General features: G+C 33.8%; 1 protein-coding gene across 1 annotated transcript in view; it reads right to left on the reverse strand.

Annotated features, from left to right (window-relative positions):
* The window catches only part of LOC114327912 (rab GDP dissociation inhibitor alpha), a 44,435-nt gene that overhangs the window by 19,625 nt on the left and 4,444 nt on the right, over nucleotides 1-20,366 (reverse strand). Inside the window, exons 2-3 of the mRNA XM_028276623.2 lie at nucleotides 7,725-7,902; nucleotides 3,544-3,720 (exon numbers count right to left, since the gene is read on the reverse strand). Coding sequence (XP_028132424.1) covers nucleotides 3,544-3,720; nucleotides 7,725-7,902 — 355 coding nt within the window. The remainder of the gene's footprint in view (nucleotides 1-3,543; nucleotides 3,721-7,724; nucleotides 7,903-20,366) is intronic.

The following is a 20,366-nucleotide window of genomic DNA, read 5'->3' on the forward strand; positions in this document are numbered from 1 at the left end:
TTATTTTACCTTGCATGACAAGGTGAAGTATGTCATATTTTTCTGGGTGACGCATTATATGACCAAAGTATTCCAATTTGCGCCTTTTAACCCTGTTCACTACTTCGCAACTTTTATTCAAACGTTGCAAAACCCTTTCGTTTTGACCCACATCTCAAATGCTTCTAGGTTTTTTAAAAGCGATTCTGTCAGGGTCCATGCTTCAACCCCGTAAAGTAGTACTGGGAATATATAACATCGAACCATTCTTATGCGAAGTTCCAAATTTAGATCATGACTGCACAGGATTTTCTTAAATTTCATAAAACTTGTTCTTGCTTTGGCAATTCTACTTTTTATTTCTGTACTAGGGTTCCAGCTTTCATTAATATGAGTACCCAGATATACAATATTACTTACTCGTTCAATTGAGTCATTACCGATTGTTACGTTATAGTTATTATTATTTACGGCTGCCTGTTTACTAATAACCATAAACTTTGTTTTTCCGTAATGTCTATTATGCTAATTCTGTAATTATTTAACTGCCTATTTGTTTTTTCACATGTGAATCGCTGATCTTTATTTGCAAATGAATTAGACATAGTCCTGTCACCAGGGGGGTACAACGGCCTCCTGTATTCAGATGGACTTACCCAAGTTTTTTTTTATGTATTTTGACCTGTAGAACACGAATTTTTTGGGTAACAGTTGATCCGCATGTCGATAAGATTGTTATAAACCAAGAAGTTGAGGAATCACACAACAGCGATTTCTCGCAAAACAAAACATTTTTTTGTATTTTTTGGGCCATTCTAACCAAAAAATGTTTCTACAAATTTTTTCGTAGGATGCATAGTTTTTGAGATAAGCTCGGTTGAACTTTCAAAAAATCGAAAAATTGCAATTTTTGAACCCGAATAACTTTTGATTAAAAAATAAAATAGCAATTCTGCTTACCGCATTTGAAAGTTCAAGTCAAATTATATCGGTTTTAATTATTTGTATTGCTAAAAATTTATTATTTTATTGTTAAAAAAAGCTATAAACACCTAGTGCTTGAGTGATGTTTTCAATGATTTCTCATTTAAAATCGAACGAGTAGGTAGAAGAGGTAAAAGTGCAAGCGGGGCTATTTATACGTAGCATGCATTAAAACGCATGTATTAGGCACGGGAAACACTATGTGTTTAAAGCTGTTTTTAACAATGCAAATATTCAAAACAGTTATAATTTGACTCAAACTTTTAAGGGCGGTAAGCAGAATTGCTATTTTATTTTTTATTCAAAGGTTATTCGGGTTCAAAAATTGAAATTTTTAGATTTTTTGAAAATTCAACCGCGTTTATCTCGAAAACTATGCATCTTACGAAAAAACTTGTATTAATATTTTTTGGTTAGAATGACCCAAAAAATACAAAAAAATGTTTTGTTTTGCGAGAAATCGTTGTTATGTAATTCCTCAACTTCTTTGTTTATAACAATCTTATCGACATCCGGATCAACTGTTACCCAAAAAATTCGTGTTCTATGGGCCAAAATACATAAAAAAAACTTGGGTAAGTCCATCTGAATTAAGAAGGCCGTTGTAACCCCCCTGGCGACAGGACTAACACTCACGATTTGAATTGGAACTGTCATCGCGTATGAGTTAAATTTTTTTACCGCAAAAATCAGCGAAAGCTAGTGAGGGTCCATAGTGGGCCCATTTAGAAGTGATGTTCGCAATGAAAGAGATCGTCTGATACAATTCTGCTACATCATAACATTGTAGTAACGAATATCTGTCATAAACTAGTTAAAAGAAGGCTATACAAGGGACACCAAGGGATAAGGATAGTAACATAGTCAGAAACCAAGTTGATTGCTTCTTCCTAAAACATAGACCTGCTTCTTTCTGCGCCGTGCACCTGTTAATTGGATATCCCCTTTAACAATGTCCTTAAACCTTCCTAGACAGTTTGTTGCACGGAAAAGTTGGTTTACACTCATCTTAGTCCAACTTTTTATATTCCGTAACCATGACAGCTTTTTACGACCAATCCATCTCTCGTCTTCTAGTTTTCTCTGGATAACAAGGTGAGTAATTTGGTATTTACTGCCTCTCATTACAGTGAAACCCATTTATCTGCAACTGCGAGGAGAAGACACGACATACGTTCGTTGACGCGGTGCAAGTAACCTTGAGGGTTTTAGTTAAATATGTTCAGTAATACATGTCCAACGTAGTTAAGTGTTCTTATTTTGGCGATGTTTAGCAGCTCAAGACCTTTATTTAGTCGTTTGAGGACTTCTTCATTGCTGCTTTGTGTAGATCAAGAAACTTTCAACATTCTACGATAGCATCACATCTCAAACCTCATATATTTTATTCATTGTATCGACTTGTAGCGCGAATGCTTCGCAATCATAATGGCAAATGGACCACAAATGGGTGCACTGCACAGTACATGAGTGTTCTATCTCGATTGAGTAGTTAAGTTTCCGTTGGTAAATGTGGGTTTCCATTTACTGAACGCTCTATGTGCCATTATGATTCTAGCATTTACTTCGTCGCCTCAAGTGACTTCATTATTTAGCCAACTTCTTCACTTTAAAGTGTGACATTAATTCGAAAGTATGTCTGCCAATCGATTTTGGTGCTGTGCAAAATGAATCTTACCTATAGCAATCCATTTCTGGCTGTTCTTTCTTCTTCAAGTACCATGTCCTTTCAGAACGTTGGTTACCATCATAGCTATCTTAATTTTATTCACTGCCACCCTAAATAGCATGCTTGTATCAACACTATACCAATCTCGCAAGTTCTTCAACCATGAGGTTCTTCTTCGTCCTGGACTGCGTTTGCCTGCTATTTTTCCTTGCATAATATTTTGCAGCAACCTATATTTGGGACCTCTCATTACATGTCCGAAATACTCCAGCTTTCTCTGCTTAATGCTTTTTATAATCTCAATGCTGTTCTTTGCCAATATTTTGTTCGCATAAAGCACTTATTTTATTCAGCAGTATCTTGAGAAATATTTTTAAAATGTGACTTATCAGACTGGTTAATCGGAAGATAAACCTTTGCTAGTTATCAGGCTATATGATTGGAAGCATTTGAGATGAGGCCATATCGGAAATACTCAAGATCCCGTGGACTGACCGAATTACAAATGAAGAGGTCCTCAGAAGAATGAAGAAAAACCGAGAGGTACTTCAGCTACAGTACTTCAGACACAGTGCTACAGTACTAAGCATTTGTAGATGGTTCTTCAAACCAAAGCCTTTTTTTTAAATTCTGCTTGTAAGACTGGTTAATCAAGATTACGTTTTACTATCAAACGATTGGTGTTAGCAATCTGTACTGTACATATAGGACAAAACTATCACCCCCTGCATTCTATGTTTCTTCCTTATACAATATTTAGTTTCAATTCATGACTAATATTTATCGTGCTTGCATTTTACTTATTATTTACACATCAATATGCATACCAGTTTAACAAAAAAATATATAAACAACAACCTATTTGGATTGAACAAATCATAAAACAATAACCCTGAACCGTTATAACTTACCTTGAGGTAATTCACCCAATCCATACATGGGATACAAATATGGAGACTTTCCATATCTGGCTAGTGAATCAGAATACAATTTAATGCGGTTAATAGTCTCCACAGCCATTCTGTTTAAATAATCATCATCTCTGTGTAAAGCCAACGCATGTCCAGTAAAATCTTGGGTGTTTTTATCTATAACAAAGTATATATTAGTACATTCTTTCACGGATTTTGCTCTAAATTTTAAAGAACCGCTTGGATTGACATGAAATTTGGCGTACGCATAGCTTACATGTCAAAGAAAAAAAGTGATATTGTGCCGATATGTGCTTTTGCCCTGGGGGTGACTTTCACCCCCTCTTGGGGGTGAAAGGGGGGTCTTTTTAGCTATTTTTATTAGCTATAACCCTGCTTCTACTAGGTATACAGACGTGATATATACACCATTTTTTTTTTAATATTTTACAGGCTATATTTTTGCTAAGAATCTTTTTTCGACAAAATACTTACTATTTGAGTTATTTGCAAAAAACCGTCTAAAAGCGTGGTTACTTTGTTGAAAAAATGAACAAATTCACTGGCAAATAACTCGAAAAATATTGACTTAGTGAAAAAACTCTATAGAACAAAAGTTTCTTAGAATTAGTCAGTTTATCCATTTCCGGACTTACTTTGGACGAATATTTTTTCACCCCCAAAAGGGGGTGAAAAATACCCCCGGGGCAAAAGCACATATCGGCACAATATCACTTTTTTTCTTTGACTTGTTAGCTATGTGTATGCCAAATTTCATGTCAATCCAAGCGGTTCTTTAAAATTTAGAGGTTTTGCAATATTTTACCGTTAAAGAACGGACTATATCTTTTTTCAAGGGAATAAAATATAACACAATATCAAAATAAAATTTATTGGGACCATTTTATGGTAAAAGGTACTGGCTTCTAAAAATTTGCAAGCCAAACGAATGCCGGAGCAAAGGAGGCTGAGGGAAATCTAAACTTCTCGCCTGTCCAGCGCGGAAAAAATCCAACGAAAAATGGTCCCCCATACTCAGTTAGGAGTAAAACTAATATAAATAAATAATCACTTCGTTGCAAAACGATACTAAAAGCCGTCTTATATTTCAATTCGTTCAGAGAGCGTCATAATAAACACTCTAACCGGTTTCAAACCTTCTTAGGTTATCATCAGATAATGTATATGACTTTCTCTAAACCAACTAAAGCATATTGAGCTGTTAGTATAGAATCGCAACGAAATAACGTGACATGGGTGCCGAAACGACATCTGCTAAAAGCAAGCGAAAGTTTTACTTTAATAAAATATAAAATAATATCAAAATAAAACAAAAAAAATATGTATGTTTTTTTACACTATAAAATAGAAAAAATATACATCTAAAAAAATCAGTTTGTCTTCTGCTGTTCTATGCAATCATGAATGACACAAAGTAATAGGGTCAATCCATGCCAAGTGGTCCAATATAATTAAGTATTTTATTTGGGAAATAAGCCACAATTTTACTAAAAAATGAATTTATTAACGTTTCGAAGCCCAAATCGGGTTTCGTTGTCAAAATACAAAATACTATTAAAATAAACAAAATGTTGTTGCTAAGTAAAAAAATTCTTCTAATAATTTATTTAATCTGACTCATTTATATTGGCAATTCAGACGTATATTATACATTTTAAAGTAGAAGACTTTAAAATGATATCGCCAATATTTACGAGTTGCGTTCCTGGGACGACTTTACTAAAAAAGATAGTTCATTCGATTACATGAAATCAATCCCAACTCAAGATAAGTTGGTCCAATATAAAATAAGTTGGTTGGTACCTTTTAAACTTCAGTCTATAGAGACTACAGAATTCCATTTATTTTATTTTTAAAAAATTTAGTTTGCCGATGACGGCCATTTTTGTTAAAGCGTATCGATCATTTTAAAGGAAAACGTGGCTTCGCTCTTTAGCCAAAATTTTCACTGAAGTTTGTCCTAGAACAATAAATCAAAAACCAAACTTTTTAGATAAGTATGCTTAAAAAACGGCCTATAGCATTATTTAATTTCAAACTTCCCTTAAGGTCTTAAATGAACCTCAAAATTTGAAAAGGTAAACTGATAAAATTCCATTTTCAGCATTTTTTTAACAACATAAGGCAAGCCAATAATGGTTTGTAATTTTTTTCTGCAAAAGACATACGTACATACTTGAAATAAAAAAAGTTTGAGCTTTGAGACTTGAGTAAATTTTTCAAATAAAAATCTCAAAAATGTAATTTTTTGAAAAATCTCAAAGTTTGAGCCCTTATATCTCTGATGGGCACGGATAAAAACATTTGAAATTTGGCTGAATGGTAGCCCCTAGCAAGTAGACTAAGATGTAAAAATTTTGAGTTGCAGACTTACCTCATATATGAGTTACAGGCCTGAAAAAATGGTCAAAAATCAACATGGTCAAAGTTTGAGCGTTTGCGGGCAGGGTAATTAAAATTCAAATAAACTGTCTAATGAAATAAAAATTAATCTATTTTCACCAGATTTCAAATGAATACAAATTTATACAGGGTGCGCCAAAGAAAAGAGTTCAGCTTGATATTTGGCAGTTATTAGGTTTTAAGGGAATCCCGAAACAGGTCGATTTTTATTTTTAAATTACAATTTTTTTATACATATTTCATACGTCTCCATGATGTGTCATCGTCAGTACGTCATCTATCTGGGCGTGAAGACATAATCGATGATTTTTTTAATCGCAATAGGGGTCGTATGTTATCTCATCACATTTGAAAGAGTTAATATAAGAGTATAAGAGTATAATATATTAGTATAAGAGAATAATATAATTATTTATACAGGGTGGCCAAAAAATAATTTTTAAATTAAATTAATTGACACAAAAAGAAGAATGAATATAATTTATTTAATTCAAAATACATTTTACTGCTCTCAGAAAACAGAAAAAAATATTTATTTGAAAAATAATCATCGCTTTTCGCTTAAATTAAATGTACAAACTGTCAAGAGGAAGGTGGGAGGCTGTTTGATTTAATTTAAGCGAAAAGAAATGTTTATTTATGAAATAAACATTTTTTCTATTTTCTGACAGCAGTACAATGTATTTTTAGTTGTCACAAGACCCCTATTCCCTTTAAAAAAATCATTGATTACGTCATCACGCTCTGATGGATGACGTCACGTAGTATGAAATGTATCCCAAAAAGTTGCAATATAATAAAAATAAAAATGGACCTATTTCGGCATTTCCTTAAAATCTAATAGGTAACTATTGCCAAATATCGAGGTGGACTCTTTTCTTTGGCCCACCCGGTATAAATTTGTATTCATCGTGAAATCTGGTGAAAATAGATTATTTTTTATTTCATTAGAGAGTTTATTTGAATTTTAATTACCCTGCCCGCAAACGCTCAAATTTTGACCATTTTGATTTTTGACCATTTTTTCAGGCCTGTTACTCTTATATGACGTAAGTCTGCAACTCCAAATGTTTACTTCTTATTCTACATGCTAGGGGCTAACATTCAGCCAAATTTCAATTTTTTTCATCCGTGCCCATCAGGGATATAAGGGGTCAAACTTTGAGATTTTTCAAAAAATTGCATTTATGAGATTTTTTTTTGAAAAAATTTACTCAAGTCTCAAAGCTCAAACTTTTTTTATTTAAAGTATGTACGTATGTCTTTTCCAAAAAAAAAAAAATTGCAAACCATTATCGGTTTGCCTTATGCTGTTAAAAAATGCTGAAAATAGAATTTTATCAGGTTTACCTTTTCCAACTTTGAGGTTCATTTAAGGCCTTACGGGTAGTTTAAAATTAAATAATGCTACAGGCAATTTTTTTAGAACATACTTTTCTAAAAAGTTTTGTTTTTGATTTATTGTTCTAGGACAAACCTGAGTAAAAATATTGGCTAAAGAGCGAAGCCCTGTTTTCCGTGAAAATGATCGACACGCTTTAACAAAAATGGCTGTCATCGGCAAACTAAATTTTTTAAAAATAAAATGAATGCAATTTTGTACTCTCTATAGACTGAAGTTTAAAAGGTAGAAAAATAAAAAATATTGAAAATAGTCAAGCAACCACATTTGGACCACTTGGCTTGGATTGACCCAATAGTGAGAGTTCAAGTAATCACCGATTTAAAATTATTAATAATATAAATACAAACGTTACCTAGGCCAAATTTTTCATACAGAGCCTGCATATTTTGAGTATTGGGATCAAAGTCTTTCCATGTCTTTGGATCGTCGGCTTGGAAATCTTGAACATATATGAGGAAATTGCGGAATCTACGTTTTTCAAACATTCCCATCAAATCAGAGGCTAAAGCTTCTTTCTGGTCAACTGGAACCTATAATAAATATAAACATAGTTACAATACAGTCCACATTTAGTAGTCTCGATGTAACCTCTTAACTCGTTCAGCGCATACTCCGACAGTGTCGGCACGAGGGTTTCATTAGGGTACCTATGACGCACCAGTGTCAGCGGTGGTATTGTGTTACTAAATGAAACGTTACAGTTACAATCTTGGGCACCTCAGTTGAGGTCTGTTTACGGTGTGGACATCGAACGAGTTAAGACTTATTGAAATTTGCTAGAGATCGAATATTAATTTATTCATATGGATGTATTTAGAATGTAGAATTGTTTAAATGATTTTATGCGATGATATCAGATATTCTTGTAATAGGTTCATTTTGACCATAGTCTGTAGTATGAAACATAATGTTGAAAATCTCAGTGTTACGAGTTCTTCTAGTATTAACATTAAAACTTATTAAAAGTAACTCTGGACCTTGAACATATGCATTTATAATATTACAAAGGAAACATAAATCTGCTTCAAATCTTTTATGACGAGATATTAAGTATTGAAAGTAGGTATATCGTCATATGTGTACTGTTGTCTAATAAAACCAATCTTGTAAGCACATACCATCAAGAATTTATTTTGAACTCTCTCGATATTGTAGATGTCACTATTATCTATTCGCGGTGTGCAAGTATTTGGAGGGGATACGAGAAACGATCGTGCGCGAATAGCGGAGAAATATTGCAACTTTCTTAAATAATTCATATTGTCAATTGAAATTGTCAAATTGACGTATATTTCATACCTACTGTCATTAAAGAAGAAAAATTATATATTGCTCCACAATATTGATATGATATGCAATTATTATATAAAGGTAAATTTAATTAATTGTATTTTGCTTGCAGTACTGCATTTTAATAACTATGTAATTTTATTTACTACATACAATTGTTTATGTTTTAATAACATAACCTGAATCTTATTTTTTGTTCTTATTATTTTTTTGTACTATGGCCTTGACAATTATCCAGTAACCAGGACTAATATAATTGGCCAATATAATTAAAAGTGCGAATAATGTTGCTGAGCGTAGAAACCAGGTGTCGCTTTGTCGAACTTGCACAGTCCCAATATGAAGGAGACCAAATGAGAGAACCATACTCCAAAAATGATCAAACTAAAACTAAAGTATAACATTTTTAAAGTTTGTATTTACTGAAAACTCATTACAATTTCTAAGAATAAATCCCATCTTTAAAGCTGTAGTAGAGGTTTCATTAATATGATATTTATGAAAGTTAATTTAGAATCAAAATTTATACCCAATTCTTTGATATTATTACATGTCTCTAATAATAACAATAATTTGTAATATTGTTTGATGTATTTAATAAAAGTGATTAAGTATAAAGGGGTGTAACAATACATTACTTATATATGGTGATTAATATCTTTTTAAACATGTCTGCAATAAAATGGTTCATAAAGACAAAAAATACTGTTATGACTGATAGTTGAATTTCAATATAACATAAAAAACTTAGCTATTCATTAGAGCTTGACAGACTGAAGTAATTACATGCTTCAGCTATTATTTTCTATACAGAGAAATCCAAGTATATTACAGACAAACCAACTCGGAATGCTATTTGATGACTGCATAAAACAACAAAGAACAGAAAATCAGCTTATAAATGGGATAATTAATTAAAAGTGACAAAAACGAATACATTTCATGTTGAGTGGAGATTTATAGCATAGTGAATGTTAATATTAACTGTATAAATATGTAATATTTAGCCAAATCCTTAGTTTCCTCTAGATAATTAAGATAAAATAATTAAATATTAGCAACTACAAGGTTTATATCATAACCAATCTTGTTGCTATAATTAACATTAATTAAGTAATATTGTTTTTCTACAATCACTTGATAAAGAAGACTTTTTTGCTTGCCAATTGCAACGAAAAGTTGACGTTTACTGAGTACCGTCACTTTATCACTCTAGCGCGTTAAAGTTTGATAAACGAGCGTCGTCCGTAGCAACCGTACAACCATACAATAAAAACAAATTGAATATTCAAACTACTGACAGATATAAAAGTTAATGTTATGACATTATAATGACAGATATAAAATAGTTAAAATAAAGTTAATGATTTAAAAATAGTTTCATTTTATTAAGTGATTGTAGAAAAAATGTATGTATTATTATAAAGTGACATTATTGTTTTCGAGTAATTACCGCTTGACGCGAAGCAGAGCTATTACTCTCAAGCAATAATGTATCACTTTTCGCTCTTAATACATAAATAACTATTAACCCGGTCTATATAGACATTTCAAATAACAAAAATTGCCGGAGAGCCAAATTTTGGTGGAGAGCTAGGGTATACCATACCAAATAAAGTTTAAAAAGTCCCCATCGATCCCATGTGTGCGTCAAAAGTTATTCAGGGTCAAAGGTCAAAATTTGAGATTTTTTGGATTTTTTTCGAAAACGGTAAGTTTTATCAAAAAAAACCTTAAACCAAAGTTGTAGATCTTAAAATTCTCTACAAAAATAGTCCTTACTATTTTTTTCCTAAGAGTTGCCATTCCTGAGATATCGCGATTCAAAGAGTCACATTATACATGATATGACACGTTTCCACACCACCTGTGAGGTAGTGTACTCGGCGCGTTTTTTTTACCGTGGTTTCCCCTGTAGGCCTTCTCCACTAACTGTTTTGACAATTTTAGGATAATCTAAGGAAACAATACCGGTCAAGTTCTAGATATTACCTTATTATTGATATTGATTATTGATATTGCTATTGATTATTAGGTTAACTATTGTTTTGATTTCTTTAGATATTTTAATCAGATTCATATTCTTGAAAGTCTACTTCAACAGTCAAGTCTTCTTCGATTTCATCTTCTTCCTCTTCCTCTTGCTGGATGTTCAAAAATTGTTCAAATGTGACTGAGTCATTGGTCTCTTCATTAAAATCACATGAGTCTTCCTCTGTTGTACTAAACTGGACATTTGAGCAAGACTGACCTTGGCAGTTGGTACACACTAGAGAACACAGCAACCCGACTTTTTTACATCCACATTTGGCACTACAACCTTTTTTGCAATTGCAAAAAATAGTGTTAAGGAGTTTTTCTGGAGCAGGTGGGAGTAAGGTTTTAATCGGTTCCAGAGTATTATCTATTAATTTCCAACCCCAGTCTTCTGGATTCAGTTCATTGCCTAGCCATGTTTGAACTTGATAATATACTCGATACAAATGTTGAAAAGCAGATGCTGATGTTGGAGGAAGACATGATAGTTGTTCTTGTTTCTTGTTTCGCGTATTTTTTACAAAAGTTAAGTATCGGTATTTATCGAGACAAATAATTTTTTTTGAAGCTCCATAAACCGCAAGAAGAAAGCGAATTTCTTCCGTAAATATCAACAGCGAACAGAGATATATTCTTCGAATAGTTTATCGGCTTATCCCAAATACCAAAAGTACATTTTATTTTTACATGCGATAACCGGCTGCGACACTACGTCCGCAATGTACAGAAGGGGCAAAACGTCAGTACTTAAATTATTCGAAAAAAAAGATTTGACTGACTGCTGTAAAGTTTTTACAGACCTTGATTCTACACCGCAAACAATAATTACGGAAGGAATTTGCTTTCTTCTTGCGGTTTATGGAGCTCCAAAAAAAATTATTTGTCTTGATAAATACCGATAATTAACTTTTGTAAAAAATACGCGAAACAAGAAACAAGTACAACTATCATGTCTTCCTCCAGCATCAGCATCTGCTTTTCAACATTTGTATCAAGTATATTATCAAGTTCAAACATGGCTAGACAATGAACTGAATTCAGAAAACTGGGGTTGGAAATTAATAGATAATACTCTGGAACCGATTAAAATCTTACTCCCACCTGCTCCAGAAAAACTCCTTAACACTATTTTTTGCAATTGCAAAAAAGGTTGTAGTGCCAAATGTGGATGTAAAAAAGTCGGGTTGCTGTGTTCTCTAGTGTGTACCAACTGCCAAGATCAGTCTTGCTCAAATGTCCAGTTTAGTACAACAGAGGAAGACTCCTGTGATTTTAATGAAGAGACCAATGACTCAGTCACATTTGAACAATTTTTGAACATCCAGCAAGAGGAAGAGGAAGAAGATGAAATCGAAGAAGACTTGACTGTTGAAGTAGACTTTCAAGAATATGAATCTGACTAAAATATCTAAAGAAATCAAAACAATAGTTAACCTAATAATCAATAGCAATATCAATAATCAATATCAATAATAAGATAATATCTAGAACTTGACCGGTATTGTTTCCTTAAATTATCCTAAAATTGTCAAAACAGTTAGTGGAGTAGGCCTACAGGGGAAACCACGGTAAAAAAACGCGCCGAGTACACTACCTCACAGGTGGTGTGGAAACGTGTGCATATCATGTATAATGTGACTCTTTGAATCGCGATATCTCAGGAATGGCAACTCTTAGGAAAAAAATAGTAAGGACTATTTTTGTAGAGAATTTTAAGATCTACAACTTTGGTTTAAGGTTTTTTTTGATAAAACTTACCGTTTTCGAAAAAAATCCAAAAAATCTCAAATTTTGACCTTTGACCCCGAATAAGTTTTGACGCACACATGGGATCGATGGGGACTTTTTACACTTTATTTGTTATGGTACACCCAAGCTCTCCACCAAAATTTGGCTCTCCGGCAATTTTTGTTATTTGCCAAGCATTTTGATGTCTAAGTTGACCGGATTATATTGCTAATATACACTCAGATGCAACGGAGAAAATTTTGGTCAAATTCAAAGTATTTCAGTATTTTTATTTTTAGCCCTATTTTGATAATTTTTTTAGCACACTGTGTAAAAATTTATAAATTTTAATTTGGTATAGTGAGTTTTTTAATAAAATTCTGTATTTGACTTATTATACGGGGTTAATCGAAATGTGGTTTTTTATCCTAACTTTGAAACATCCTGTGGAATAATTCCGTTAGAGGATTTTTGTAAAACCTTGTTTTTCTGTTGCAACCATGTCTCCTTAGTATTGTGTTTTTTGTTTCATGTGAAAATATGCCTTGGTTCATTTTTAGGAGCGCAATGACTTTGCCACCCACAATTTATGACTTTTCCTACTATTACCATTATCTTTTGTATTAATTTGTAATACGACGATGGGGGTTTTAGTGACTGATATCGAAGTAATGTCATATCGACATCCCAGAAGCACTGTATTTAAATATTGATTAAAAGCAACGACATGATCTTGGTTTTAGTAAACAATGATAACAATAACAAAAACATAAAAAACAACTTAAATGTAACTTAACCTAAGTATGCAAATAACAAAGAAAAACTAATAAAAAATAACTTAATACTATGTATTGCCTCCCCTAGCCTCTATAACTGCCTGTACACGTCAGCTAGTCGGCTCATGCTGTCTAGGAGGTTGCGAATATCATCTTACTGGATGTTTTGCCATTCCTCTTCTAGAGCCAAGCGAAGTTCGTTAATTGAGGCTGGTGCGACTTCGCTACCTGTAAGATTTCTACCAAGCATGTCCCAAACGTGCTCTATTGGGTTCAGATCTAGCGAACACACTGTCCAGTTCATTTTATTAATACCAACTTCCCCTAAATATTGCGTGACACACATTGCAGAGTGGGGTCGCGCATTATCTTGCATTAATAGAAAATCATCGCCGATATATTGAGAAAAGGGTACTACGTGATTCGCTAAAATTTCCTCAATATACCGGTGTGCAGTCAACGAACCCTGAATAAATACCAATTCAGTGTGCGCCTCTCGGGATATTCCTGCCCATACCATCACCGAACCCCTTCCATGGCTAACGCGGGGACTGAAAGCGCACTCCGCAAATCTTTCTCCAGTTCGACGCCATACTCGTTCTCTCCCATCTGATGAGTGAAGACAGTATCTCAACTCATCCGTAAAAAGAACATTACTCCATTGTCCTAAATTCCAATGTAAATGTTCCCAGGAAAATGGAAGTCTAGCTACTCTGTGCCGTGGAAGGAATTTGGGCCCAGTTGCTGGTCTGCAACTTTGCAAACCAAATTCATGTAATCTTCGACAAAACGATCATCTAAAGTGGTAGTTTTGCGCTTCCTGCCACTTCCCGCTTGTTTGTTCCAGTTCGTACAAAACGTTCCACTACCCTTTGGATGGTAGAGCGATGAGTGTGTAGCTCTCTAGCCACATACTCATAATTTTGCCCATCTTCAACCAGAGCAAACCATGATCAATCATAGGTAAACAAAATGTAAGTGTCAATATGATATAATGATAACAGTCACCAAAGCCACCTCGTCATATTACAAAATAACTCCAAAATAATCATAATTAAAAAAGTCCTAAATTGTGGGTGGCAAATTCATTTGGCTCTAAAAAATGAACCTAGGCATATTTTGACATGAAACAGAAAACACAATGCTTAGGAGACATGGTTGCAACCGAAAAACAAAGTTTTACGAAAATCCGCTAACGGAATTATTCCACAGTATCTTTCAAAGTTAGGATAAAAAACCACCTTTCGATTAACCCCGTATAATAAGTCAAATACAAAATTTTATTAAAAAATTCACTAAACCAAATTAAAATTTATAAAAATAAAAATGTATACCATTTTTATTCATTCAGTTGCGGTGCGAAACCAAAACTGTCTTAATTTTTACTCAGATCAGAGAGTGCAGCCAGCACTCTTATCGAAGATTTCACCTCTTGTTAGAGGTTCATCAGAGACTGCATAGGCTGCATTTCTCTGGCCCAGGTAAAAATCTTCGACATATCCATCTCCCACCGCAACTGACGAGATGGTAGTAGGTGCCTAGCGGCATCTGCTAAATAAAAGACTAAGTTTTTCAACCTAATAAAAATATTTGTAAATTAAATATTTTTAAAAGATTTTTAATTGAAAAACTTTATTGGCCCATTTCCTGGTGACAACCTCCAAGGCTTCTACAATATGCAAGCCAAATGGATGCTGCAGTGAAGACTAAAGGGAAGGAATTCTACACTATGCAATTCACAACCCCCGTCTGCAGCGTGGTAAAGTTCCAACGGAAAATGGACCTAGTTACTCTATAGGAGTAATACTAATATAAAAATAAAAATGTATACCATTTTTATTCATTCAGTTGCGGTGCGAAACCAAAACTGTCTTAATTTTTACTCAGATCAGAGAGTGCAGCCAGCACTCTTATCGACGATTTCACCTCTTGTTAGAGGTTCATCAGAGACTGCATAGGCTGCATTTCTCTGGCTTAGGTAAAAATCTTCGACATATCCATCTCCCACCGCAACTGACGAGATGGTAGTAGGTGCCTAGCGGCATCTGCTAAATAAATGACTAAGTTTTTCAACCTAATAAAAATATTTGTACATTAAATTGTCGATAAGAGTGCTGGCTGCACTCTCTGATCTGAGTAAAAATTAAGACAGTTTTGGTTTCGCACCGCAACTGAATGAATAAAAATGGTATACATTTTTATTTTTATATTAGTATTACTCCTATAGAGTAACTAGGTCCATTTTCCGTTGGAACTTTACGACGCTGCAGACGGGGGTTGTGAATTGCATAGTGTAGAATTCCTTCCCTTTAGTCTTCACTGCAGCATCCATTTGGCTTGCATATTGTAGAAGCCTTGGAGGTTGTCACCAGGAAATGGGCAAATAAAGTTTTTCAATTAAAAATCTTTTAAAAATATTTAATTTACAAATATTTTTATTAGGTTGAAAAACTTAGTCTTTTATTTAGCAGATGCCGCTAGGCACCTACTACCATCTCGTCAGTTGCGGTGGGAGATGGATATGTCGAAGATTTTTACCTGGGCCAGAGAAATGCAGCCTATGCAGTCTCTGATGAACTTCTAACAAGAGGTGAAATCGTCGATAAGAGTGCTGGCTGCACTCTCTGATCTGAGTAAAAATTAAGACAGTTTTGGTTTCGCACCGCAACTGAATGAATAAAAATGGTATACATTTTTATTTTTATATTAGTATTACTCCTATAGAGTAACTAGGTCCATTTTCCGTTGGAACTTTACCACGCTGCAGACGGGGGTTGTGAATTGCATAGTGTAGAATTCCTTCCATTTAGTCTTCACTGCAGCATCCATTTGGCTTGCATATTGTAGAAGCCTTGGAGGTTGTCACCAGGAAATGGGCCAATAAAGTTTTTCAATTAAAAATCTTTTAAAAATATTTAATTTACAAATATTTTTATTAGGTTGAAAAACTTAGCCTTTTATTTAGCAGATGCCGCTAGGCACCTACTACCATCTCGTCAGTTGCGGTGGGAGATGGATATGTCGAAGATTTTTACCTGGGCCAGAGAAATGCAGCCTATGCAGTCTCTGATGAACCTCTAACAAGAGGTGAAATCGTCGATAAGAGTGCTGGCTGCACTCTCTGATCTGAGTAAAAATTAAGACAGTTTTGGTTTCGCACCGCAACTGAATGAATAAAAATGGTATACATTTTTATTTTTATATTAGTATTACTCCTATAGAGTAACTAGGTCCATTTTCCGTTGGAACTTTACCACGCTGCAGACGGGGGTTGTGAATTGCATAGTGTAGAATTCCTTCCCTTTAGTCTTCACTGCAGCATCCATTTGGCTTGCATATTGTAGAAGCCTTGGAGGTTGTCACCAGGAAATGGGCCAATAAAGTTTTTCAATTAAAAATCTTTTAAAAATATTTAATTTACAAATATTTTTATTAGGTTGAAAAACTTAGTCTTTTAAAATTTATAAATTTTTACACAGTGTAAAAAAATCATCAAAATGCGACTAAAAATAAAAAAAAAAACTGACATACTTTGAATTTGACCAAAATTTTCTCCGTTGCGTTTTTTTTGCATCTGAGTGTATAATAGAAAAAAACCTGCACTATGTTTGAATTTTTTAAAATAATTCTATTTTTAGAATATGATTTCCATCATTTATTCAAAACTTCATTTGTATAATATATTTTAAATAATGTTGGCAATAAGCTGCATCCCTGTTGTAGTCTCTTATTCACCATGAAGCTAGCAGATAATCCGTTATTGATTGTTTTATGTTTGATTGGGTGTTGTTACAGAATTTTTGCACTGCTTTTATTAAAGTTATATTTTTCCAGGACTTGCCATAATCTACACAGTGGTACAGCATCATATGACGTGTTAGATTGACGAATAATAGATGTATTTCTGTCTCTAGCTACTTTATTTTCCTTCAGTTGGTTGAGCACATAGATGTGGTCGATGCAGGATCTTCCTGCTCGGAATCCTGCTTATTGTTTGATCTCTAAAGGTGCATATTCATTTTGTATTAGAGTTTTCAAAGTTTTTCCATATAATCTCCATCCATACTCCATATATCAAAAATATATTATTAGGGAAATAATTAACTGTATAATGAAGAAAGAAATTATATAAGTATAAGAAAAAATTTTAAGCTTTAATTGACTTTTTAATGTTTACATTAACTGACAAACATACTGCATTAATTATATTAACCTTTAAACCCTCGGTGAGGTCTCTCAGAGACCCTAGACCTGTTAGTCACATGATATTTTAATTATTAGAAACTGCTGGTAACATTGCTTTTAGTTATGTGTTAAAGGTCACATATCTTAAATTATTTCAGTAGGACGAGAGATTTCGGTGCAACTGATTCATATAATTTATTACTTAGTAGGTTGGGTCTCCTGATTAGGTATTATTGTGTACTACATTTTTTGTTAATAACAATTATTTTTTGGTTAAGTTTCCATTTAAAATGAATTCTTGGAAAAATAAATGGCCTTTGACACAATTACATTATTTTGGAGAATGTCTGAAAGGAGTTCACTTTAGAAATTAACAGCGAAGAAGAATCTGATACAGAAGCTATTATTATAGAATCAGAAGATTATTTAGTAGGTACAAAATATACCATGAAAACATGTATTCAGCAGAAAAGTAGACTGAAGGAGACTTGTTGCAATCAGAAAAGTATGGAATATATTTTCACATAATTGTGTAAAAGCCTTTAACCCTTTCACTGCTACATTTTTTTTGGAAGACATGCCCAGAATCTAGCATTGGGTAGCAGGGACGATTTCGAATTCATCATCGATGTAATCACAGGTATAATAAAAGAGAGAGCAGCGCGAGAAAGGGCAGAGCAGGCCGGTTAAAAAACAAAAAAAAAAAATAATAATAAAAAAAAATAAATAAATAATAAAAAAAAAATTCTACGTTTTTTGGTGGTACATTATACTTACTCTACTGAATTTAGGTATGTAGGTATATGCGTAGGTAGGTAGACAAAGGTAGAAAATTGCATCAACTGTTTGAATTTTGGTATAATTAGGTATGCAGGTAAGCAAGGACAAATGTAGGAAAAAAAAAATAAATAAAAAAAACTCTACGTTTTTGGCGGTACATTATATTACTCTATTGAATTTAGGTATGTAGGTATATACGTAGATAGGTAAGTAAAGACAAAGGTAGAACGACCCTCCCGTTGAGGGCCGCCCCCCAGTCCCATGAATTGTCCCAATCATGTTTTCGATCCCACATAGGGATCAAGTACCTCAATTACGGCCCTATCGTTTCCGATAGGAGCCTAGGAAACCCCCTCCTTGTAGGGACAGACACTCCAACTCTCCCCCTACCGCTTCTAGGTAGGGGGGAGGATATAGGCCATGTCCAAGAACACTTTACTTGAGACAGCGCGGAATGTCCCCATGTATCGTTCTCTATAGAACACGTCCAGGGACATTCCGGGTTGGAAGAAGGGGTGGTTTTAGTTGGTAGGCGGCTGGTTATGGGGGGCACGCGGGATGCATTGACTACGTGTGGTTGAAGCATCCTAGCGTGTTCTCCTCTCCTGTCCGAGTCCAACAGTACTAGGGACACCTTCCCTAGTCTGCTATGAGCGTTCCCCTCAGTCCAAAAAAAAGGTGCTCACTTTCTAGTGTTGTATACTAATGACATATTATAATCTCACAACTACTATACATAAGATTGAAATTAAAAAAAAAATAATAATCTCTCCGTTAAAAATTAAAATAAATTAAAACTTAATTCCGTTACTCGCTAAAATTTCAATTTAACATTTTCTCTGATTACAAATCACAAACAAAATATCCTACAAAGAACTGTTGGTTTTCTTTCTTCCGTTTTTTCTTTTTTTAACATTACATCTCTACCTTCAAGAATTATAAAGATACACTGTGTGTTAACCTACGAAGCATGTCCGCCTACCAAGTCCTTTACCTACTTATTCTGCTAGCATAATCTGGACTTGAAATCATGTTGCTGATGACCTTACAAATTATCCCTTGCAAGGCATGTAAGTAGATCAAATTTTAACAAATAGCCATAAACCTCATGCATTTACATGCGTGTGCGGCTTATGAGTCCTTGTTTGCTCATGGGTGTGCATGTGTATGTATTTGTTTGTTGTTCTAAAATGTCAACATTTACATACTTTTCAAAATTTTGGCTTTCTATTAGCATCTTTTAGTACAACCAGACACTGTTCTAACTCTGGTTTTCTTTAATTGTAGCATTTAATCACTTGTAACGCTGACCTGAAGATGATCTGTATATTGTAGAGTTCAAAACCGGTCGTCGTAGTGAAATTAAATGATTGTGAGTACATCTGTTTTTCTTTACTTTATTTAATATAATATAATATTTATGGATTAACATCGAAGGCTGACATGATCAACCAAAAAACTTTGTGGAGGGATATATCCCTACATGGGATATATGTGGAGCTTGAAGAAAATGCGAAAGAAACATTGCTGGCCGTCAACATAGATAAAACTAAAGCCCTAATATAAGCAAGGAACCAACGAAACTTGCAGAATTTAACAATAGACAACACTAATATAGAAGTAGTAGAACAGCTCACGTATCTGGGTGGACAGATAACTGAAAATGACAGCTAGGAGGAAGAAATACGGAAACGGATAATGCATGCTAACAAAGCATACTTCTCTCTGTTGCAGGTGTCTGGATCCAAAGACATCCATAGGGAAGTAATGTTTAAAATATATACAACCATCATATTATGGCCAATAGCAACATATAGTGTAGAAACATGGATCATGACTGAAAAGACAATAAACCTTATTAATACTTTTGAAAGAAAGATATTACTTAAAGAGGATACTGAGACCCATTTATTTGCGATAATGGATATGGAGAATAAGGTTCAACCAAGACTTATAAGGTTGGTGCAAAACCTCGTGAACCTTGAAAATGCGTATGTATAACTGAAATAAAATTAAGCCTAAAAACATACGACTATTTTATTTGCTGCGAATTGCGCGACAGGGTCCCATCTGCACCCTGATATTTTCAGTAAGTAATGTCGGATTCAATCGTTTCGTTCGTATGTTGAGATTTTGTAACAGCAATACCAATATTACAAAGAATTCTATATAGCAAATTATGCAAAAATACAAAGATT

The sequence above is a fragment of the Diabrotica virgifera genome, chromosome 3, assembly GCF_917563875.1.
Source record: "Diabrotica virgifera virgifera chromosome 3, PGI_DIABVI_V3a".
NCBI classification, from domain to species: domain Eukaryota; kingdom Metazoa; phylum Arthropoda; class Insecta; order Coleoptera; family Chrysomelidae; genus Diabrotica; species Diabrotica virgifera.